The sequence below is a fragment of the Neodiprion lecontei genome, chromosome 4, assembly GCF_021901455.1.
Source record: "Neodiprion lecontei isolate iyNeoLeco1 chromosome 4, iyNeoLeco1.1, whole genome shotgun sequence".
Taxonomy (NCBI): domain Eukaryota; kingdom Metazoa; phylum Arthropoda; class Insecta; order Hymenoptera; family Diprionidae; genus Neodiprion; species Neodiprion lecontei.
In genome coordinates, this window is record NC_060263.1 from 23274842 (window position 1) to 23301503 (window position 26662).

Genomic DNA, 26662 nt, shown 5'->3' on the forward strand with positions numbered 1-26662 from the left:
CCGTGGTATTTCTACGGGAGTTACAGGACACTCTGTGCATTACAGCCCGGCTATTTATAGCGTTTGCAATCACTCAGAGCAACTTCAGAACGCTTTGAGACAGGGGGGGGGGTCTGAACTTAGCTAAGTGTAAGAAGACTTGACGAGTGATTTTTCGTGTATATGATTAACATAGAATGGATACGGTATGCAACGCATTCGTCGCAACAAGTGTGATTTTTATGAGTAAACCCGATGAAAATCGTTTCTAATTGGACATTAAATTTTCAGATTAAAAATCTAGAACAGTAAATTAAATACTTATTAACATCCGGTACGAATAAAACAAAACCGCATTTGTATTTTTTTTTTTTTTTTCGTCCGTGATTTATGTAAAGCTTCTTTGGTTTTTAGGAATCAGGGAGAAACATAGTCAACATGACATACAATTATACACCTGAAAAAGATGCAAATTAATCACAGATAATTTTATTTTGCAAACATAATATAGACAAAGTGCGCCCAGATATTTGAATCTGAGAATACGATAAATTTACAATAATTTTCCGTTGGTACAACTGTAAAGTAGTGGTACGCAACGGTGTGAACATGGGTCTCAACCGAACGTCCTTCAAACGTTCTTATCGATTGTAGCACGTATCGTGGCGATTCGGGGATGTACACATACATATATCTCTCCACGGTTACTGAACAACATTAGTACAGTTCGAGCTGCTGGCGGGTGGTTAGTCGTGTGCCGTCTCCGCTGTTAAGAGGATCGCTGCGTTAAGTTAGTTTTTTTTTTTTCATTTTACAGTGAATATCCAAGCATGTCAGCAGACATGGACATGCCGCGGGGGCAAATGCGGCAAAACAGTGTTGTTCAACCACTTCTTACAGGTATTTATTTCCTTGTTTTATAAAAAGTAATAAAGGTAAATGCAATCTTTGTGTTCGATTTCTAACCTCCAATTTCAAATCCCTTAATTCAGCCGCCAATCTTTCTGCGGTGACATGTGAAAAACAGTCCGTTTTGTTGTTCATTCATTCTCACTGTGCCCATAATTACAACAGCGAAACATCCGCAGAATGTTATGTGCGAGCCACGTGAATTTCGTTTTCTTTTTTTTCGATACTGAAACAGTGTTTTAAACTTGTGAATTTTTCGTCATCATTTATCAAACGTTGGACATTTATGCATATACACATATACATCTGAAACCAGTTGTCATGTCACGTCACGTAGTTACCTCACTATAGGTATAAACTGAATCGTCGAGACGTCATTCCTGTCACTCATTGCGTAATATTTGAACTGCTTTCCCGCCTGTCATGTATTTCCTTTTGTATTCACGTGTAATGATAATATCAAGCTATAAAGCGGTAATACTTGAAGATGCTTCTTGTTTCGATTGATTACCCATTTGAATAATTACAACAGTTTTATTTACCATCACATGAGACAACCTTGCGTTTAATTTATATTGAATGAGGAATACTTTCGAATACGTTTTTAAAAACTTGGTTATTAAAGAGAACGATTGATATACTGCCAAGCTGAATATTTTATTTTTCGTAATTACACATGATTCAATATTATTAGTAGTATAAAAACATTATAAAGCAATTTGGAGATAAATTCGAACACCTAGAGCATTCACTACCTCAAAGATAATATTTTTTAAAAATGCCAGTCTGCCATACATAATTTGGATAATTGTTGGGCACGGTTGAGTATATTTTGAAACAAACAACTACATTGAATATCTGAGTTATAAAGACTTTAATTCGTATTTAAGATAAAGATATCCTATCACTTGTCAGTATTTGATAGGAATTATTTTGTACTTTATTATGTTTGAGATTATAATTTGTATTATTAGGAAAATACATTAATACATCAATATTATTTTTTAATTATATTATGTCTAACTATTGTACTTCGCAGATAGTCATACTGGTATATTATAAAATATAGTTATGTACATTAGACTGCCTCAACAAAACCTTAATTTATTTTCATTTCACTATACCATACTTCATAACATGATATCGAACCTCGCGAAAGGAAATCGCAGTGCAATTTTTTAAAGCAGTACTGCATTGAGTTTTTGTATTTGGAATTTGATTAACATGTAAAAAATCATTCTAACTGTTGGAGGGAGATAATAATTGTTCTATACTATTCAATATTATGTTATAAACTATGGTTTCATGAAGTGGGGGATCGAAAAAAAAATAGAGGTTTTTTTTTGAGGCAGTCTAATGTACATATATTAGCTATACAATCATTCATACGTTGACCGATTGCAGAAATATTATTATGCTATCTTTGCGTAATATTTTTTTCAATTTTTTTTTCATGTAACGATAAATAATTAACCTACACTCTATGTATGGAGTATTTCTTATCAAGTTGAACAAAGAAATGGAAAGTTTTCTCCAACTGCTTTTGACGCTGTTGCCCTTTATACAATTCAAGTACGTGTTGAAAAGATGAGCCATATATATTTTTAAAATCTTGAATCAAGGGTTTTCTTGCGATACCATCCCAAAAATTAGATTTTAATGTGTCATTGATTTTTTATGTTAACGTACCTTGAAATTTGAGGATCCTACAACTAAAGTTTTTATAAAAACATTATCTATCTTTAAATAAAATTTCGAGGTACCTGAATTGTTTGATTTAACGTACAAAGTTTCATATATAATTGATATAGCTGCAAGATTTCAAAGCTCCAACTTTTTTTTTATTGTAAGTTGTGAAGTTTATAATTTTCCAGTGTCTACCTTGGCTTACATTGGATAAGAGTAGGAATCCTCACCATCATTTTTCCCTTTTTCGTCAAGATATTTTATTAACAAATTGCATACGGATCCAAATATTTAATAGATCACTGACCATCCACTCAGATTGCTCAAAGCGATTCTGGTTACATTTTTGTTGAGGGTTACTGGAAGTAATTTTTCCAGTATAAATATGGTTACTTGTCATCGTAAAAAGTAACATTATGGAGGACAGATAATTTTCAGCAAAGATAACATATGGAAAATAACGGCCATGCAATCACATGCAACTGTTACATGTACAATGAATTTGTGGTACTTTACAGGTAGATTGTCTTTCAGTTCGCTTATTGGTAGCTGATTGCAGAGAAAAAGTTTTTGAGGTTGAAAATTATTTATATCTTTGGACAAACAGTTCGGAATCTGCAAGAAAAACGGTCGTGTTTATCAGATCACCAGCTTCTATGTATTTGCCTAAAATTCATCACCTCGGTAAAAAATTGTTGTAACTTAATTGGAAAACGGGAAAATTCAAGTTTGTTAGTTCGCGTATTTACATTGACGTAGTGGCTAAAAACTTTGCACACGTGTTTTTCTAATCATTTTTAGGATTCGTTTGGAGAGCGTTATAGAGGCTATTTTTCCAACGCCAAGTTAAGTACCACTCTAATGCCGCACGAACAATTAAAATGATCGAGTATTTACAATTAGACCATCTACATGGCACAAAGTTTTCTAACAATATTGTGTGTGTTCTAGACTTGTACCAAATCACAATGGCCTTTGCTTACTGGAAAAGTGGAAAGGTGCTGGATCGTGCAGTATTTGATTTGTATTTTCGAAAGAATCCATTCCAAGGAGAGTTTACGATTTTTGCTGGTCTTGGAGAGTGCCTCAAGTTTCTTGAGAATTTTTATTATTCAGATAGTGGTATGCCGTTTTTATTAAAGTGTTGAATAACATGACTCTGTTATCTCTTAAAAAGCCACATCATTAGTTATAATGAACAATAATTTCTTGACCTTTTACGTAATAGGATGTGAGCATAGTAAACAGCATTTGTAGTTTGTAGAACAAATAATACCCATCAATAGGAACTTACTTTATTTGAGAACCGTCGAGACAATGAGAAAATTAATAAAATGGGATAATGTTTTCAATTTTTTATGTTCTGTTTTAACAAGGATGAGGCTTGCCATAAACATGATGCAGAAATCTTGGAAGAATTTCTTTTGATTAGTTTTGACGATAAGATGTTATTGTTAAAGTCTTACAATTGTAGAAAGTTGAAAGTTAGCCATTTTTGAATTATTAGTACTCTCAATAACTTTGATAAATTGCTGGCCCATCCTATAATGTATAATCCTCGTCAGAAATGTGACAGAGGCTTACGGATAATGAAAAAAATTAAGAATTTACATTCTGCGTTTAGAAGGAATACAATTACCAAATTCTTATGTCAAGGGAGAAGAAAACTTTAATTCGAAAGAAAGAGAAATTAGACTTGGAACTTATTACTCCTGGAAATTTTAATAATCTGAAACCAATTGATGTTCAAATCATTGTCCATTCCGATATTCCAATCCAAAAATCGTGCTAATTATAACATTAATCCATTCATCAACAGTCACGTGAATTTTTTTCATCTCCTAAATTCCATTGGAATTAAACTTAAAAGTGATAGTAAATTTACTTTGATAAAATTTTTACACTATTAAATTTTTTTATAATAGAAAACTTTGTTTATGGAACAAATCGTATAAAGTGTTTTATTTAGATCTGAATCTTCGTCAAGTGTTCCTAAATTTGAATGAATACATTTTTTCGTAGGAAATTTTCATATGGATATATTTCAGTTCTTCTCAATCTGTTCAAGCATTCTTGTTATTACTATTCTGCAATGTCTTTTCCTCCTTAATAAGACAATTCTAATAAGTATGCTCAAAAGGGCTGTAAATAAAAATTCACGCGTATCTGACCTTTTGATCAATGCTACTTATTATCAATTAATTACATTTAGATATTGAGTACCTGAAGTCAACTCTACCAGCTTCTGTTGAACCCGAATTTTACGAATACCTAAGGAATCTTACCGCACAAGATGTAACTTTATACGCTATCGAAGAGGGATCAGTTGTATTTCCAAGGTAACTGTAACATTCTTAAAAATGTCTATTTGTTCTAAATCGTGAACATACATTGCGATAAACAATTTAACAAATTAATAATGGCACTGTTTAATGAAACTATGAGATGTTCACTGATTAGTTTTCAATTTTACTGAAGTGAAATGCTTACTGTACTTTCAGGGTACCATTGATCAGAGTACAAGGTCCTTTGATAATGGTACAGCTTTTAGAAACAACCTTGTTAACATTGGTGAATTATGCAAGTTTAATGGCAACAAATGCTGCCAGATATCGAATGGTTGCGGGAAAAAATGTATCCTTGTTGGAATTTGGCCTCAGAAGAGCACAAGGGCCTGACGGTGGACTGAGTGCCTCGAAATACAGCTACATTGGTATGTTATCTTCTCATGCTATGCTAGTTGAAACATAGTTTGTAGATATTTAACTCTTGAAAAGCTTTTGTAGCCCTACTAAAAGTTGCAATGTTTAGACTCGAGGTTAAACGGTGATTAATTTATCTGTCCTTGTCACATGTGCGGGTAGCCAAAAAGCTGTATTCTGACCAAGATGATGAATTAGAGTAAACTTCGCTGAAATGCTGCAGTGTCCTTATTTGAAATTAATTACCTTTCATATTCTTAATGGCTCTGCGTCATGCAATTTCACCCATTATCGTTTATAGCAGTAGTAGTTGGGCAATTTACGTATAGCAACCGATCGTGCGTTGATATGAGCTCCATTAGAAGTTTTCGACATTTATCTCCACACAAGACTTGGAAATGATTCATAATTTTTATTTCTTCGTAGCTTGGATGCAAATTGATTACTGGGCCTCAAGTGTCCAATATCTGTAGTGTAGTTCTTCATTTGAGTCTGAGATAAATGTATTCATGATAATCCACAAGTTATCAACCCCAGTCTTCAATACCTGTCATACATTGTTAAATTTTTCGAGATATACGACATAAAATGCTAACATGATAAATTATTTTTACCTTATTTAATTATCAGTAAACCGAAATTAAATTGGTAACACTATCCTCGAATGCCAATTTGCCGGAATTACGAACTGGTACAATATTATATTTTGAAAGCTTCATCAATTCAACAAATGCGATTTTTCATTTCAATGTGTAATTTGAAATTTAATACAAGACGACTGGATTCCTATCCACATTAATTTCAATTCTAATGAATTCAATTCATTGAATGCAATCTCAAATATTCACAGTATAATTAAAGAATATAAACTGATTTAAATGTTTGAGACATCAGAATTGGAAAAATACTGTACGGAATTATTCTGAATATAGTTTTTCTAATTCACCTCCGTTTACTTCCGCTGTGTTTTTAGTTTTCAGTCGATGGTATTTTAGTACTTACAATTTTTTGATCGGAATAAAATATTCAGTAAACCTACCATTTTTTTTTTTTTTTTTCCAATTAACATCGTTAATGCATCATAAACGGCTGAAAAACTTTTGACCAATGTTTGACCATCGTTTGATGCATCACTTGAGCATGTACTATTCTATTTGAAATACAATTTTCGATTTTTAATGTGGCAATGTGGTGAAGTTGATAACGAATAACATTGCAATGTTATTGAGAGATGTAAGGCAAACAATAAATTCGTGTATTGCTAGTAAGGGTATCAAAATTCACCAAGCCAAGTTAAATTCGAAAAACTACAGTTTATCCCTAATAGCATTCCTATGGTTGTTAATAAAACTCCATAGAATCCGTGGTGGATAAAGCAATTTACTGTAAATGTGTTGAATACTGTGCGTGAGTAATTGATTGACTATAATACGGACGAGCCAGGTGTCTGGCACCATCACACCACAGGCACTATATGCCAAACAATTTCGTCAAAACTAAAATCAATATGATGTTCCATTCAGTACCAGCAGGTATCATCTTAGCGATGTGTTACAATTTTAGGGACTGCTTGGTATTATATATGTGACCTACCTATTCTTTATGACTCATCATTTTCCCACACGCTTCTAAACTTTGCTTTAACAGTCACCTGCTAGTCAAATTTCATTGGAGTAACTGAGGGATCAGCGGTAAAATTTATATAAATGTAACAAACATACTGAAACTGTTGTGATCAATTGTCAGGTATTTGCTTGCAGAATATCTAGTAATTTTCGAGTCAAAAGTTATTCGATGTTCTTTGAATCCCATAAAAGCATGACTAATTTTTTCATTCTCTTATGGATCGGTGAAAAATTTATGCATTTCGCTGCAGAACAACTTACCTTATTGATGATCTAAACATAATGTACATAAATCCAATTAGATATTCATAGATATCACAAATATTTTATTTCACCCAGACAAAACATTTGTTCCTAATATGTCCGATCAGTTTTCTCCAACAAGCGTTTATCTTGAGCAAACATAAATTAACATTACAGCTGCACTATATTTATATAACATTTTGCAAACATTTTGTATTGTCTAATAAAGACACAGTTAAAACAACACTAAACATTTAATCAAATAATTATGATCTGACTTAAGAATATACCAATTGGAATCGAGTAATGTAATTCAAACTCATGCTAAAGTTGTATTTTCAATAATCAGACGATAAATGCATTAGCATTATACGATCTTCATTCACAGAACAATTGCCAGAACAATATTTTGCTTGAATAATATTTATAAAACGTTAATTATTCATATTCATTACAGATCCAAATGATTCATAATTGGCTTATTCGTAGCTCTTGAAATAATAAATAGATACAGTATAAATGTATATACAAAGTCATATAGTGTTCTAAAAATATTGTTCAATCCGTAAAATGTGAATAACAATGCTTGACTTCATGTTTTTAATGATTTTAGGTGGTTTCGATGGGACAAGTAATGTCTTGGCAGGAAAATTATTTGGGATACCAGTGAAAGGGACCCATGCACATGCATATATTACTTCCTTCACTGGCGTCGAGGACTTACAGAATAAAGTGAGTGCTATTACTAATAAGAATAATGTGCGATAAATTATATCGATCAGCCACTAAGGATATTTACAAGGAGATCAAACTTGCTCAGTGATCAGTGATAATGCGATATTTTTACTGCTGCATGTTTTAATGAACTCAATGTTTCGTTATATTTGAAGTTCTTGCTCCTTACCTCTATTCGTCATATAATTCTGGGATTAGATAAAAATTCTTTATCTAATTTGTGAATAATTCTTCTGCTTTGAGTAATGGATAGTTCGATCTTATTTCTTTCATCTTAAGATTGAAAAAAATCGTACTTATTCTTCAAAAAAATGTATTTCATGACGAGTAGAGCAATATTTTTGTGAGAGATAACTAAATTACACGATTATAGACTAAGATACTTTTACATACTAGCATAACATCTACCTTCTGATTATCATCGTAACGTTTAAACGAAACGTGGGGATATCTTTTTCCATTTATTTTCTAGACGTAAACATCAAGAACGTAGCATTTGTAACCCAGACACAAATAAAATTCAGTTTTTGATTAGTGTTACAGGTTGCATTGTCATAAACATTTTAACAAATAATGACGATCTACCAATATATTTTAAATTACATTCACTCTGGGTATATATGGAAAAGGGGATAAACTTGGGTATAAAAACATGCCAACAGAAGGTGTCTTTCTCACATTTGACCTTTTATTTTCAGACATTGGTGCACAAAGAGACAGGTATAACTTGTGATCTCTTGGCTCTCGCTTACACTTATCGTGATTCTATCGCCTCTGAATTGGGAGCTTTAGTGTCTGAAGCATCGGATGGAGAACTAGCGGCCTTGATAAGCTTTGCAATTGCTTTGCCAGAAGGATTCATGGCCCTAGTAGACACGTACGATGTTAAGAGGTATTTTCACACTGTGCACTGTAACCCCACACTTGCTCGTGATAGCTCTCCATAACCAAATTGGCACATTACACAATTGGAATTGGTACTTAATTGTTGAAATAGAATTTGTACTTTTTGAGGGCTTGGAAGATAAATTGTAGATAAATAATTAAAGACTATTTTTCTTATAGATTGACATGATAATACTTACATACATTTGCATTTATGGCGTTATATTTCATATTCCGGGTAGCTTATCTCCCTAAAATTTGTTACATGACAATTTCCAGCTTTCTTTGCTTACCTTCAATTTTCAAACGGTTGAAGTTTCACTTCCGAAAATTTTGTGAACTGTTTATGTTTTCGCAGAATATTCTCTATAATTACTTCCAAGGTTGAAAATGGTTTGATTAATCGATATTAAATAGTAAGAGAAGTACGAGTAGTTCCATCTGACGTTTCTACAAAGGTGACTTTAAAATTAGGAATGGCGGCGGTTATAAAATGAGTGTAAATAGCTGGAACTCTCCGTGTATGTCTAATATTGTAAATATATAAATTTCTTGATACATACTCTGTCTATCAGAATGACCTGCATATTATAAGAAGGTCGAAAAAAATTTGTTTGCTGACTTTCATCAAATAAAATTTCAGCGAATTGAAATTCTGATTAGTGCTTGTGATAACTGATGTTTTATCGTAAATGAAGGTGTCAACTAAAATCTTGTTGCATTTTTGTATGGTGTGTGTATATTATAATGTTTATTTTGTTTGCATGACAGCCATAACTCATTAAATTCAATGTTCTAAAACTATTATCACTCAGTTTGTCATAAAATTAATAATAAAATCACCTTTTGACAATTGAATGTAAGTATTTGCCGTACTTTAGCAGAGTTGCTGATTTATAATTTATCAAATTACTTATTGGTTTATATAATTTATCTCAGGTCCAAAATCCAATATACTTCATTTCGTTATGGAGTTTAATTTGTTAACTTACACAGTATCTTACAGACGTTACATTGACATGTTCAGTTATAAGTAGTCATTTCTGATCCTGTATCACATAGACCAAGTACAGACAATCGAAGGTCCTTTCATTCGTGTAAAACATATTCGCACAATAAAATACAAATATTGAAAGATTAATCTTAATAAATACAACAATAATGAGGAAGTTGTGAAGATAAAGGATTTATATGAATTACAAAGAATACTTACGAGTGTTCGCACAAGCACATAGCTGATGGCATGTGCACAGTAGCCTAACAAGAGTGTGTTTGTAGCATAGAAGCATCGGCCAAGCGACAGGCGCACATAGGCAGTCTAAATGTAAAGCCTAAACTTCTAACTAACGGACTTGCTTATGGGGCAAGTAAGTCAGTGCTAAATGGTGGAAAAAATGGCCTGCTAATATCAAATCCTACGATGTATTGCAACAATGGCTGTTTAAAAAGAGGTGAATTGGGTGAGCTCTATGTGAGGTACGAATCCGCGCTGTTTATAAGTTCTTTTTTAAACACAGAGTGATACTTTTATTAGTACAACCCAACATACACGAATTTATTATTACACACGTTGAAATATTCCTCAACTCTATATCAATGAAAATATCTTTCATGACTTAGAATTAAAACAATTATCAACCTTTTTTACATATTATAATTTCAACATTGAATCATGTCTCATATTCAGCAACTGATTTTAAATACAGGTACTAATATTTAATACCATTGAACTCCGACATGAATATTACCATCATTTTTATCAATAATGAATTATATCAAATTTATCTGTCTAAGAGAATCCAAGTTATGAAGATTTGTTTTTGGTCCAGTTAGAAATTGGCTGATATTTGTACGTTTTGTTTGCCAAATTTTAGATTTTTCATTAAAATCTTGCTGGAGAACGCCATATTTGCCTTATTCAATAGAAGTTGTAAATATACAAATGCGTGTATTTTTGGTCTAGTGGGTGGGTGAGCACATTATATGATATTCATGAAAAAATATTTTATTTGAGATATGCCAAGCAATTATTAATCAGTACCATCACCAGGGCTTGATTAGGTCTAAAGTAATTGTGCTTTCGTTTGTTTGCCATATATTTGAAGTAAGGCTCGTATACGCATGCGGTTCTACGTTTCTGTCAAAAGTTGCAATGTGGGGGAAATTAATAATCGTTGTAAAAAGTAAGCAATGCCAGCTGCTTCCATGATTAGCTAAAACAGGTTTTTACACACTGCTCTTTTCATTTGTATCTAAATCGAACAGTGAATACATACAGTTGTATCTGTTATGCAATTTTTGAGAAACCTCGAGTTACAGAAACAGTACTAGATTAAAGAAATCAGTTTTTAATTCGGAAATAAAAGGGAAAGAAATTTTGTATTTAGAATTCCATTCTTTGGTTGTGGAATGGAAGATTCTAATTTCATAAATAATAATAATGAAAATTCACTCATTGACTACATCTGTTCCCAGGGGTTGTACTAATGAAGGGTGAAATAAAGCATCACTTTTTATAACAGGCAAATATAATGTTTCATCATATCACTATATTCACGCAGCATGAAGTCATAGAATAGGCAAAAATCAAAAGGATTTCATTTAACATAAAGCTTTATGTGTTTTTTTCGTACAAAAAATGGTTGTCAATGTTCGACCTTATGTAGTGCCTTCCCAAATTCAGCCCGAGAGTAAACTGAAGTTAAAGATTTTTTGCTATTAATAAATAATCCGTCATGTTCTTGTTTCGCATAATTTATAAATTATTGAATCTGAATACTTAAATCAAAATGACCATTATTAAAAAATATGTTTCCCAGTCCTTTTTTATTTCTCTCTGTCATTTTTAAACCAATTTTTCGTCAAGGTTTCACTAGTTGTGCAACGTTACAGAACACTTATCAAAATAATGTAAAATATAATTGAATGACGTCCAGTGGTTTTGAAAGATTGCGCTTTTGACAAACCTTCCTTCTGCCACAGTTATTTGTCTTCGTGTATACCTATTGTAGCGTGTGTAGTGTGCCTTGTACACACGCATGATTGTCTATCATTTAACAATATTTTCTGGGAAAATGGGCGTTTTATTTGAATGTACAGTCAATCACTACCCTGACAACAATTTGTGATATTTATGCAAGAATTTCTTAGTTCCTTAAACTTAGACGGCATAAATATATGCATACACCATCATATTTTTTTATCATTGTCAGCATGGGGTAAACAGGAAAGTTGCACAATTCATGATACCATGATCTTCCGTTCAAATTTATCTACGTAATCACAAGAAATTATCAAAGTTTAGACGGTCCAAATTTGGGCCGGCTGTTTTGGGCCATAATATGATATAGTTTGTGACGCCAAGCACCTGCGATTCAAGCCCATCATTTTTCCGCAGGATTCATAACATTGTATTTATAAAACTTACTTTTTGAAAATCCTGGATGCGAATAATTTGCACAGAATAAAAAATTATGCAACTTTCTTTTAGTAATTGGTAAAGTGATAAAATTATTTAGATGTAGCTTTGAATGAAACACAATTACGTGCGCTTCATAGAAAACATCAATTAAGCCATCGTCAGTGAAGGTTGAGTTGAAATTGTCACCATTGCTGAATCAATCTATGCATGTGTAGGGTCAGAAATATACTAGTTCTGTTTATTTACCAATTTTCTGAACAGGAGCGGGCTGTTGAATTTCTGTGCTGTGGCATTGGCGCTGTCTGACCTGGGTTACCAAGCAATCGGTATTCGCATCGATAGTGGAGATTTAGCCTACTTGAGTATGACTGCACGAGAAGTATTTGAAAAAATTGCAGTCAAGTATAATTTACCATGGTTTGCTAAGCTGACGATAGTTGCTTCCAATGATATTAATGAAGAGACTATATTAAGCTTGAACGAACAGGTAAATAAAATTAGTTTCGTTGAATCCTACACCCTCCAATTCTCTGTTACGCTTGTAATAATTAATCCTTCAATAACGTCAAAATTGCAGTGTTGTACGTTATCCAGATAATTTAATCTAAGATCAACTTTCGTCTTGATCTTGATCAATCTACTATTCCTTTTCACCTTTTTTACTGTATGAAGGTGAGATAAACTGAGAGAAGAAAACACTGAACCGTAGGTGCGGCCATTTGAACTCAAGACTCTGATGTAATTTTATTAATATAAATTATTCAACAAGAAAAACCTATGATGAAATAATTTATTGAATCAACAATTCTTTTTCTCAGTGTATTACGAATCTCTCGTTTTCATCGTTATCCTTTTGATTATCTAAATGGAAATGAGGATAGTCTTATCTGTTAGAGAGATAATTGTATGAGAAAGTATATTTCATGTTACGGTTAGCTACATGAGTTTGTGTTTAAATAATCTTTTCTTTATCTAAATAATAATGTTCAATTTCTTATACAACACTACAAATTTCTATCATCATTGTATAATACATGATACGTATTTCAGGGGCACAAGATTGACTGTTTTGGAATTGGAACACATTTGGTAACATGTCAAAAGCAACCTGCATTGGGATGTGTTTATAAAATGGTGGAAATAAATGACCAGCCAAGAATAAAACTTAGTCAGGATGTCGGCAAAGTAACAATGCCTGGTAAAAAGAATGCTTATAGATTATATGGTGCTGATGGACATGCATTAATTGATTTGTTACAAAGATCCATAGAGGATCCGCCGCAAGTGGGGAATAAAGTTCTATGCAGACACCCATTCCAAGAATCGAAACGGGCGTATGTTATTCCAACACGCGTAGAGTCACTGTACAAGGTGAAGATATGAAATCAAATCCAATTCTTTTTTCGCTAACTGATATTTAAGAGTAGCTTTCAGTTCATTATTTTCTAATAATAATAATAATCTATACATTTAAATCATACATTTGTTCGAATATTTGAGTTGACTGTGAATTATTGTTACAGGTATACTGGGAGAATGGTAAGATATGCACTCCGTTACCGACGCTAGAAGAAACTAAAAATAGGGTACAAGTTTCCCTTCGAACATTACGTAACGACCATAAACGAAATCTGAATCCAACACCTTACAAGGTAATATATATAAGTTCATGGAGTAATATAATATCAAAGATACGGATGTTCAAATTATTCGAAACCACATATGATTTGACATGCGAATTGAATAATTTAATTTGAGTAATTCGAAGATTTCAAATCATTGGGTCGGAACCACGAATCTTCAATTTTCACTATGCATACTTGTGACAAAGGATCCTAATAATTCCATCAGAGGTTCAAGTATGCAATTTATTTATTTATTTATTTTTTTTTTATTTTCAGTCAACTCTTACTTTACAAATTCTGTTACTTTTGAAGTTTAGGAATTGTTCGAATTGATTCATCGTTTGACATGAAATTTATGATTCATTTTAAGAAATCACATTCAAGCTACCATTAAAACGAATTTTGATAATCATACCTGTCATTCAACTAAATACTTTTAAAACAGAAAAGAAAGAATGTAATCTCAATCAGAGAATTGAAGATTTGAACCGAGAAATTTGAATAATTAGAGCTGTTAAAATTGTTAAAATAACTCGAAGTATCCGAAGTATTCAAAAAATTAGAATACACGAATATTCGATTTGACCATTATTTGCACATCCCTAATAAAAAGCTTTTGTTCGATGTTATGACACATTGTTTATATTTAATTGTAATGCTCATAAGATTAAAAAGCATTACATATTACTTCCCACAGGTTGCAGTCAGTGATGATTTGTACAACTTTATCCACGATTTGTGGCTACAGAATGCACCGATTGGTGAACTTTCATAAGGTAATAAAAAGCTGATAAGCACAAAATGACTACGGATTAACGATTCAAATTTTTATGCTGATGTCATACCTCTACATACTATCAGTATAATATAGCTGTAGAGCGTCCATTCTTCAGGATATATTGACAAGCCTACTGTGAGAAGGCTATCCAATTATATCAAGTGCAACAGGCCTCGGGAATGCTCTAAGATTCCTAGGTTTCCTAAAATTTTACATTTTATCCCAAAAATATCCCATCACCTTATAAAATCAGGAAAATTCCTCTAACCCTAACGCTATTGACTTGATTATGTCATCATACGTGGTTAGAAGCAAGGTCTCGCATTCGGAAGCCAACATATTCGATGGAATCAAATGATTCCTAGAAGATTCTTAGTGGATCATCGTTTGATTTCGAAATCTAGTTTCATTTAAAACATTAGTTATATTGCTCTTCCAAATTCTTTCATGGTAAATTATTGGAAATAATAATACTAACGATAATGAAGAACTTTGAAAATACTGAAAATCAATATTGAGAAGATATATAACAAATCCTCGATTATGTTTCAAGAAAATTGCAAAAAGTCGTTAAAAAATTATCAATTTTATTTTCAAACTGAGATATTTGCCATTTCATAACGAAAATGGGTAATAAAATTGGAGAAAATTCATTGAAACTCAGAATATTGCCGCGAATGACTTTCTTAACCAAATCTGGGTAGTATTTCAAAAAAATTCTTTATATAATGCAAGTATGGTTTACGCGTTTTTTGCCTACTTAATTCCGTACATAAAGTAATCGCTTCTGTAACAGTACAAAACAAAAATAGTAAACCATACTTTTATTAAAGTAGCGTATGCACCGTGTAGGCAGTCTTTTTTTGCATCACATTTTTGCAATATCCGTTTTTGGCTCGCGCATGCGCTTGCCTAGGACTCCTATTGCAAACTTACACTCGACATAAAAAGGTCTACTATGTATCCTCGATGCACAATCTACTGTTCTGTGTCTACTTATACCTATATGTATAGTACGTTGTAGGCAGAATTCAAACGGTCCTCAAAAAAATCTAAAAATTTTATTATACATATCTTAAAATTTGAAGAAACAAGTTCAATTTATTACAAGACATGGAAGTATTATTGACAACCAATTTTTGTTAATGAGGTACAAATAAGCAGACGACGGAAAAAGTGGGCGAATTTTGGAAATTTATATCTCAGCAAACAATTAAGAATTTTTTATTAAAAAGTATACAGATCAAGTTTCATTTAGATATTTTTTTTATCAGAATTTATAGCAACGGTTATTGTTAAGAATACCGTCTACTATTTCACTCATTGACATATTTTACGGTGCCCATGATATCTCAAAATGGGTCAACGAATTTACTTCAAATTCGGAGATGTTATTCTTGGATAGATTATCTTCTTTGCCACACTCCCAATTTTTGAAGAATTATATTTTTTTTTGTTATTGAAATAAAAAAAGTCGCAAATTTCAGACTAATTGTAAGAATATAATTTTATCTATAAACCGTCGCCGTTGTGTTGAAAAGTAAAAAATCAAATCCAGGCAAAATAAATTATCTAAGAATACTGTCTCCAAATTCAAAGTAAATCGGTTCGAGTTGTTTTTGAGATATCCCAGGCGCCGCAAAACATATCACCGAGCGAATGCTCTCTATTCATGGAATCTTATAAAAAATGTGTCAACAAAGCTCAATCTTCATACTTTTGAATGAAAAAAAACTCTATTCAAATTTAATAATCTGTTGTCAAGATATGAAGTCCGAAAATTCATTCGTTTTTTCTGTACCCCATTAATGTGACAAAAGAAGGATGTACTTTTGGCGGTAATAACTGTAATTCAAAAGAGAAAACAAATATTCTAGAGCTTAGTAAAATTGTATTGCGTGTCTCTTCCTCGAGATCAACTGGTAGAGTCAGGGGGCCTGGCAGAAAACGTCCTCAAAGCTATGGGGAAACGGATTGCCCCAGACAGGGTCCTGGGACCGGAACTTCCAAAACCTATCGCAGTGCGATGGGAGGAAATATTCAAACAAGGTCTGCCACCAGAGCTAAAGACATCAATCATCGAAAAATACCCTCCGCCAAGCAACTGCATGTTCATTGATCCGCCAAAAGTGAATCCCGAGCTAAAAGCGGCCTCAACGGAGGCGGTCGTAAAACGAAAATTATTATGCATTGTGCGTGGAATATTCAATGAAGAAGGCCGCATATATTCACACAGCTAGAGTCAACTGATGGTCATCGGTTCGAGGCAACGAATTTACTTTCAATTGCCTGCTTTCTGAATATATTGTGTATGTATACATGATGTACATAACAAGGTTAACGAGTAAGTCTCAAAGAACGAGAACATTACCCAGAGTAATACAGAGCATAATAAAATGAAAAGTTTTATTCATTACACTTTGTAAACTGTACAAAATGAAAGTTCACATACATTGATAATAATTCATATATACATGGAACAACAGTATGAATTCTGTAATATACATTTAAATATTTTACAGATTTTGAATTAATGATTATGTTGTTTCAATGTCTGAAAGGATTGTAATATTCCAAAGTTTATATAGCTTTATATACCATATACCTAGGTTGGTTAGTTTTGTAATCAAACATATATTTTTTTGAAACATCATAATCTAGCAACGTTATGTCAATATGTGATATAATTATGTGCGGTAGCACAAGTATGCATAGCGATATACCGTATTGGTCCGAATTTAAGCCGAAGTTTTCTGTCTTCAACAGCACCCGCCAGAATCGCCCTCGTTTTATACGCAGAATTAGCGGTCATCTTACAAACGGGGTCGGCTTAAACTCGAAACAATACGGTAATTTAGATAGTTTTAAGGAATAGTGCTAAAATCTCGAATCAATGTACAATTAAAAACTACTTGACTTGCTATTAAGTTAGCTTGATTTCCCATTACGAAGCCAAGCACAGATTACTTTTTAGGGAATGGCAGATTTATATTTAGAGTATTTTACATAATAATTACGCTGTTAGAATGGGCTTATTTTTCAAATGTTTTTTTTTTACTTCGTATTGTGAAAGGTTGTTTACGGTTTTAGCTTAGTCAACAAATAACTGTGTACATTGCATCTCGTTTTGAAATCTAATATTGTATTAGGAGGTAACTATGCTGAATATACTAACCATCCACGTAGCAAATTTATAATGCTGGAATTTAAAGCTCAATCATCTGCACGGTTTCTATTTTGTAATATTCATTTAGAAATAATAAATATCAACGAAAGCCTCGCAGTATCTATCGTTCTCTATGGGGAAATCGAAGAATTTTTTTGCGAATAACCGCATTCGCATTATTATAACGGACTATGGATAAAAATTTTAGCTGATCAGTGCCTCATATATTCTTTTATTTTTTACTATCATATCAAAACTGTGGTCACAAATTAAATTTAATCGCACAATATATTATTGAACTGTTGTACACTTACGATAACAATTGATGTGCTGGGCACTAGTCAATTATAATTTATGATAAATTACATTGTAATTACAAACACGTGTAAATACGAAATCAAATAGATAATACGATCCAAATTCGTAATTAAAAGGGAATCAACTACAAAACTTATTCGTGATTTGTATTTATTTTCATCGATTCAGTTACAATTTTTTTCAGTAACAAACATCTTAATTACCTTAATTTTATAGTCTTCAATATAATTCTCATCTTTATTCAACTCGATCAAAATTTTCTAGTACAACTTATTAGTTAATCAAATCTAATTACAATCTGAACATCTTAATTAATAAAGACTCAGTTGAATTTGAAAATTTTAAATCTACCAATCGTATCAATTGGAATGGATTTGAATTGCAAAATACATATTTTGTAATTCACAATTCCTAAATGAAAAATTATAATTCGATCCAACACTAAATAACTGTATTCCTAACTTGAAACAGTACTGATAAACACAAATAATTTGTATTACACATTTTTCTTTCAGAGATGAAATACTTTTTCATTATTTGCATCGTCGGCTAATGCTTCTCTACTTACCTATTGAATACGATAGTATTTGGAAAGATAACTGGATAAATTCTGAAACCAAAGTTGCCTGAATCGAATAACATACATCTAAGTAGTACAACGAAAACAAAATTTTAATGGCGACTTATACAACGTAATTACTAGCTTATATATGATGGCATTAAGGATTAGAGTGGTTTTTTAAATTTTAAATTCATACTCAGCATAAATATATATTCTTTAATGAACATACTTGTCAGCAGCATTGCATTCTGCAAACACCTATGTTTCTATTAATTGAGTACCAAACAAAAGTACCAGTGCCTCTAATTGGCAACTCAGTTGGCAATTATTCTTGCTTCACTTTAGTAACACAAATCATTTCATCATTTTATTGATATCTGAATTATCCACTGTCCAACTCAAGATAAGGTACTGAAGTACGTACAAGGGTATTGGTACATATATGGAGCATTTCATACCAAATCAACCAAACGGAGTCAACTTTTGACTCAAGCTTTTCAAATGTAATTAAGAATACTAAATGCAGAGAAAAGCAATTTGAGAAACATTAGGAAAAAGTCTTTGATTTACAGTCTTTAAACAAGTATATGGGTTTAATGGATGTGGAAAGAATTCTGAAAATAAGTTGAAATGTTCTTCAAATACAAAACACTTTACTAGTTGCAAAGGAATCAAAGACTATAAGCAAAACAGCCGAGATAATCTCATTTGGCATGTCCCACCTACATATATCCATGTAGATAGATTTAACCTTAATATAATTACTATGAGTAATTTGAGAGTGTAAAAAGACTCACCGATTGTGAGATGGGTATACAAATCTGGTCTAAATTGTAATAAATATTTAACAGATATTAAATATAATTTGCAGACATATTTTATACTATATAGTACGATTAATACCATCTGATTGAAATTTAGAAATTTACACTTTACTTTTTTTCTTGTACTTAATGTATTATTTATTTTTTTTCTCGTAATCTATCACTCAGTTCTCCTTGCATAGTGAATTATTGTGCTTTATGTTTCAAAGATTGTTCTTAGTGTTCTACGATATTTGATAACTGTGACAATTTATCAACTATCAGTTTTAGGATCAAACTTTTGATTTCACTGTGAGATGGTGCTATAGCATATATCCCACTACAGATATATATCAAATTTCAGACCTTTACGTGTCATATGGTTCTCAAGAATTTCCCTATTGAATTTTGGGAAATGTTATACTCAATTTCCACACCAATGAATGCTGTATTATAAATTTTTGAATCAGATGTTTTTACGATAACGTGTCTGAATTTAAATTTAAAAAAAAATATATATATAAATAAATACTTTGATCGGGATAGCTTTTATACTTTTTCTTTTTGCATTTCTCATTCTGTACAGAAGAAGTCCGCATACAATTTTTTGTTCATTCTTCGTATGAACTTTCAAACATTTTTAGAGATTTATCCTAGGATGGATAATAAATAGGGTTTTATGTTCTCAACTAGAGCATTTATCGCATTTATTGCACGTCTTTCTTAGCTACTATATATATATTATATGTATACTCTGCATGTGACCGTAAGAGAGAGCAGGCTTAAATTAATTAACGATGAGAACTCCGACACATGCGATCATACACACTTGCATTCACACACACATACTTGAGTTTGTATTGAATCCATTTCCAATATACATTTTAGAATTTTTCTCCCATTTTTCCTCTAAATACATGTATGCAATGGGCGATTAATTTTATTGGGGTTTTGAACAACTATTTCACAAATTTGTTGTTATTTTGGACAATATGCAAAGTATGGTATAATTTTATATGAATCATACTGTAAAAAACTTAATCTCTTATCAGAGTACTGCTATAATAGCTCTGCATCTCTCTTCTTTCAAGCTTTACTTTAAACAAGCTGTTGTTTCAAATTTCAAATACTGCTAAACAATCTCAACATATTTGAAATTCTCCAAATTTTATGATTCACCCACCCCTGACAAACGTTGGAAAATTAGCGAATTTGTACCCGAGTATAACTCACCCGTAGATTGAATAAAATGAAATTTTTGTTATTAGTTTGCTGTATGTCGAATTATTGTTTTGGAGCGTAAGGTTTGCTCATATTCAATCTTTCAGTTTGTCTGTGAATGAACTGTTATTTGATTAATTCAATGATTCTTTTCAACTAGAACTAGTTGGCTCGGATGACGCTGATAATGATACTTATAATCTGTAAAGTTAATCATATTCACAAAATTTTACCGATAAACCCTAATACAATTAATCGTATATCCTATATATATATTAAGATAATTCTTAATATGGTGATTATCGAATTTCCCACGGGCTTAAGTCGAGGCTAAAATATCTCATCATAAATCTTTTTAAATGTAGTCAAAACCCCAGGTTCCATTTTAATTTTAAATTCTACATAGGACAAAAACCTAAGAACGTTTTGTACACGAATTCCCCATAATTTATTTAAATAATATGATTTCTTTCGGGAAAATTGAGACTTTTATCTAAGGAATAACTGTATCGAAAATTGTAAATTATCAAAATATTGGATGAAAAAATTGTGTTTCTTAGAAATCTGAAAATGTAATAACTTCGTTCACAAGCATCGTGATAAAGGCCCAACAATAACCGATACATATCTTTAGTGGGATGGTTATTATATCTTTAATATTCAAAATTTTGGACCCTCAACCTGACAGTTGATAAGTTTAATCCATATGTATTATCGAAAGGAATGAAAGAAATTATGCCATTTTGCCTACTACGAAATATAGAATAAAACTGCTATAGTCTGTTGTAGGATATATTTCCAAGTTGTAGAGGGAATTCCAGCTAAAAATTCTCACCCGTGGAAAACGTCAAGTAATATAAAAATACAGAAGTGTTTTAGTATATTCAGAAATTGATGAACATTTTAAAAGGCATTAAATTTAAATTACACATAGAGTGCATAAATAAATTGGAAGTATTTTACCTGTCTGACAAGCTTGCGGATAATTTTTTGTTTCGTCCGTTTTTAATTGAAACCAATTTTTTTCATATTTTACTAGATAGAATTTCATGTGATATTGCAAATATTCATTTTTTGTTCAAATAAAATTATTCTAGAATCGCACATACCAAGTATTACTACTTGGTAAACAGGTGGGTGTGTAATATTTGCACAACTAACAAACCCAAGAATTGTTAGTTACATATTTCAACTTATAGTTAGATATATTGTATGGAATCTGTTGGATAGCAGCACACAATTTGCATAGTTATTATAAGCAAGCCTAAAAGTACATCTGCATAGTGACTTAGACACGCTATTTGATAACAAAAATTTTTGTATTAGACTTACTATTGTAAATTATTGTTACCAAATTATTAATAAGATGTGCTTCTAAAAAAAAAAAATAAGTTACTTGCACGAATTCTCCAATTCAAATTTATCACTGTTGGGTATTGTACATTTTTTTACGTTGTAAACGGAAGTAAAACGCCTTTAGATACTGAAAGCTAAAACATCCTGGAGAAAATAGTTTTATTTCCCTACAAATAAGCTGTACCACCTTATTATTGGTAATAATACTTCAATCAGGTGTAGAAGTGTTTGTTAAAATTTTACTACTTTGACCCTAATCTGAAATTATATGAATTGATTTTTAGTATAGTAAACGACCTGATCGTTTGTCTGGATTATACGAGCGATTTCAGAGCACACTAAATACAAATCTGTAATTATTGGATTTGGAATGCCTAATATAGGAAGGTTAGCTGAACGTCTCAAGCCCAGTATGTTTATGAATTTCTAAAAATTGTTATAGGATAAATTACAAGTCATTTGTGTTCAACATATTCTCTCTTTATTAAATATAAATACTCGTACATGTAAACAGATATACACATCTTATTGTGAGGAATCACATCGTATCCACATATATTGACTGAAATTCAACAGTCAATGTCACATATCACAAGCAGATATCAATAATTTATTACTCTTAAAAGGCCTGTAACTATTGCACGATTTAAACATACAGACTATAAATTAGGTAGCATCTATCATCAGATTGTGTGATAAGTTGTGCATAAATTCCTGTTTACTAACTTAAATAATGAATTTTTGTATAATCAATGTGCATCGTGCAACAATATCTTGCTTTTCAAAAATATTTTTTTTACCGATATGCTAATGGTTATACGGAGAATCCCAGAAAATCGTATACTGCGAGTGTACACATCAAATTGTTTGAATTTCATTAGCTGGCAGTAAGTAGTTGTCAGAAATATATTATAAATTCACTTAATGACCACCGATGAAATTCAACTGATTCGATACTGACACGTTAGTTGTTATTTGAGAGATTTTCAGTGCATTGTAACCTTGATTATAATGATATTTAATTAAGCTACGAAAAATAATATGATTTATAAATCTTTATAGACAGAGAATTGTCATGAAAAGCTTTGAATTTCAGGAATGGATACAGTTGTGATAGCAAACTCGATTATCTTCAAGCTCTGCTTGAAAATAATTAATTGATTGAGATTTTATAAAAGAATATTGATCCTGGATTCCAATGGTGTACAACAAGCTCGTTAGACAAACAAATGGATTGTCATGATATACATGGCTAAAATATTAATTACTACGACATGAAATGGTGAACTTTGTTCTAGTAGTCATCAAAGGAATTAATCAAAGTTGTCTGATTATAATTTCATTACTTTACAGATGATAAAACCGCTTCAGTGCACTTTTCTATTACCTGACACGCATGTTCAATTTCCACGTCCTCTAAAACTACAGAGACACAAATTCTCAAGCTTGATCTTGGTGGAGTTGTCTCCGTTTCGAGATATGCAGATACTATAACAGCGATATTGTTGTCAATACACTTATCTGAGATAAGATTTAGTAGTTCCCACTCATCTGCATGATTCGGTATCTCTTTGAGATACAAATGCTTAACTGGCGATTCAGCAAATCCCGATAAACAAAAACTAGTTAATTCTTTAAGTCGGGCATCAAACTGCAGACATTTTTGTTTGAGTGTATCAAATATTTCAGTGTTACGTTCCATTATTTGAAGTGACTTTGTTGCCGCAGATGTTAAAAATGGAGGAAGAGAAGCAGAGAAGCAATATCCAAGGCCAGACAGCCGCTGGTGCTCTATGATGTACGATGATCCGACACAGAAACCTCCGATCGATGCTACAGCCCAATCTAAGGATCCTGAAAAGTAAAATCAACATGGAAATTTCATAAATAACTTATTCCTTCTTTTAGCGAGTTGCTTTCCTCAACGCAGTAAAAAAGTTTTAAAAATACTTACCCATGATCATATCTATTTCATGTCTGGGGACTCCAAAGTGCTCCGTAACTCCCCTACCATGTTTACCAAGAACTCCAAATGAGATAGACTCATCGATGAATATTCGCAGTTTGTATTCTCTGCACAATTTTACCAAATCTGGCAATGGACAAATTTCTCCAGTATTCATATAAATTCCTTCAACAATTAGAAACTTTCGAGTCTTGGCAGCTCTTTTAGGATTCTTGTTTTCCTCCTCAGCTTGCTGCGTTAATAAATTTTTCAAGTTATCTGCGTCATTGTGCTTGAAGTATTTAACATTGGATCTTGAAGCGTCAAGACCTTTCTGAATAGAGAAATTAATCTTTTCATCAACAAACACCAAATCTCTGCGTTTACAGTACGCTGGTATGGCGGAAGCAATTGTGGTAAACCCATAAGAGTAAACAATAGCCTCTTCTAATTCCATAAACTTGGCCAACTTTTCCTCTAATTCTAAATGGACGTCAACAGTGCCATAAAAGCCTCGGGGTCCGCAAGAACCAACTCCATATTTTTCAATTGCTGCGATAGCGGTATCCTCAATCTCTGACGAACCAACAAAGCCTAGGTAATTGTGTGTCCCTAAGTTGAGGCAATCCTTGCCATTAACAGTAATCCTTTTGCCAACTTTAGTTGAGACTAATTTCGGTTTTAGAGCATGATGATACTTTTTTTCGATCGGCTTCACCAATGGCTCTGGTTGCCAGTTAGCTATCTTTCTTTCCACCTCATCGTTGGACAATTCCGGCAATTGGCGGTTATTATATCGTCTTTTGACAGTCAGCCATGCAACCCAGAGTAACAGAAATGTTCCTAATACAAGATGGTATTGTGGTATAGTACTCAGCAAATCCACTGACTCGAGAAATATGAATTTAGAAGACATTGTTATTGTTTCGGACACTGCTTCCAAATTCACTAACCCTCCAAATTGCGATCACAATAGCCGCCAGTGCTTGTTACTCCACAAGACGTACAGTACTCAGTACAGTTTAATAGTCAAACACTCATTAGGCTTATTGCGGGACTCGATTCTACAGGACTCGACTCAACGGAAAAATGGCTGAAGTTGACCAATCATACATACTTGGGACACCGCGTATTTGATAAGCGCCCAAGGCCAAATCGCCCCGGACTCGCGTATGTCAATTACGAAGCCTTGTAGGTTTAATTATAACTTGCTTTCGTAGCCTGCCATTCTTTCTATACGTTGACGCCTTGATGTACGATCATCCTATGCGTGTGGTATCGGTTATGCCAAGTTGTGCGTAGTTTCGTATACACACGAGATCCCAATTTTTTGAACAAGTTGGTTATGTTGGAAATGCACATTCAATCCGCAGTGCCACCACAGGCTTAGAGAGATAGACTGCGCGGTCTGTGCTGACTGTGCGCCCAGCTAAAGGCGTAATTGCACGGCAGAGAACAGCTAGAACCGGACCTATGTGTTCGACAATCAAAACATTGAGATCACCGCTGGGCGGGGAGGTATATTTGTACGTTGACTGAAGAATGGAAAGACGGATACCCCTGGGTGAATTTTAGTGACCAGTTTCTTCAGTTTATACAATCACTGCACTAGGATTACCCTTGCCACGTGTTATGGTGCGCTTGTGTAATTTGTATATTATTAACCTTACGTTTTACTCTATTTGCGACAAGTTGTGAGTGTTTCAAATTTCTTGGCAATTATTTATGTACATGTATGTGTATATATGTATATGTATACTTATGCATGTGTATATACATATGTACACATATTTAAAACTAGATTTTTACAATAAACACAGAGGTTTTAGTATATTCACATACGGATTTCTGTGTATAGGTATACTTGAACTAAAATATCCTTAACTCTAATACGGAGTTTTTCGTAATTCGCATTTGTTCTTGTAACCCAATGTCCTACATACGATGGCAAAAATCGAGATCCAACTTAACTGAGTCTCAAAGCTCTGTTGACATAAAAGCAGCTATTTGATAGAAATTATAGTTTATAGTTTACACAGCCCATTGAATGATATTTCATTACAAATACATATGTTTCAATGTATTTAGGAATAATTTATCAAATATACGATAAAATTGATGCACCGGATCATCGTCGACTTTAACTTTTGAAATGTCCTACCATTTCCGAACACCTCCAACCATCCTATTTACCTATATTACCAGATTAGCTATGATATGAAAAGAGAAGAATTATTCATTTCGAAATGGGATTCTATTCGACGCGCGCTCGATGTATTCTATAAAATTAGTATTCATAATTATTCCAACAACTTTTCATTTGCTCTCTCGATCTTGAATTTTCATAGGCATAGAATCGAAACGTTGTTTTAGCTGGTCGCAAGTGAAGTATCTGCGTTGGGTAGAGGAACAGAATTGTTTTCCGAAAAGTATTCGGATGGAAAAAAATTCAGAGTAACTCTAATACATCACGGATGCGCTAATTTTGAACGAGATGAAATGGATGCTTCGTATATGAGACGGTATTTAACGCTGCGTAGTGGTTTAAAGACCCAGAAAGGTGATAGTGAGAGAAAGAACGACGCTTCTTAACACTTCGAGTGTATTTTAACACACATTTGAAAGATACGAGCGAAATTTTTCATCATCCAACTGTCGCAGAACGGCAGCGTTATTAGCCGACCCGTTCACTGAAAAATATAT

General features: G+C 32.6%; 2 protein-coding genes across 4 annotated transcripts; one reads left to right on the top strand and one right to left on the bottom strand.

Moving 5' to 3' along the window:
- Positions 1-717: 717 nt before the first annotated feature.
- LOC107226243 (nicotinate phosphoribosyltransferase) lies at positions 718-23036 on the top strand. 3 transcript variants are annotated; one of them, XM_015666992.2, is made up of 12 exons: positions 718-879; positions 3526-3696; positions 4787-4913; positions 5076-5287; positions 7758-7876; positions 8578-8771; positions 10043-10240; positions 12447-12672; positions 13236-13556; positions 13709-13837; positions 14508-14586; positions 16503-23036. In XM_015666992.2, the coding sequence occupies exons 1-11, from the start codon at positions 810-812 to the stop codon at positions 14583-14585; spliced, it is 1845 nt and encodes a 614-aa protein (XP_015522478.1). In that variant the 5' UTR covers positions 718-809; the 3' UTR covers position 14586; positions 16503-23036. The 3 variants fall into 3 exon arrangements, with proteins under 3 accessions (XP_015522478.1, XP_015522480.1, XP_015522479.1); XM_015666994.2 differs by lacking the exon at positions 10043-10240 and having other exon boundaries at positions 14508-23036; XM_015666993.2 differs by lacking the exon at positions 3526-3696 and having other exon boundaries at positions 14508-23036.
- On the bottom strand, positions 17922-25573 carry LOC107226247 (serine palmitoyltransferase 1). Its single transcript, XM_015667002.2, has 2 exons — positions 23969-25573; positions 17922-23868 (listed from the first exon to the last, which is right to left on the bottom strand). The coding sequence occupies exons 1-2, from the start codon at positions 24873-24875 to the stop codon at positions 23357-23359; spliced, it is 1419 nt and encodes a 472-aa protein (XP_015522488.1). The 5' UTR covers positions 24876-25573; the 3' UTR covers positions 17922-23356.
- Between the last annotated feature and the right edge of the window lie 1089 nt (positions 25574-26662).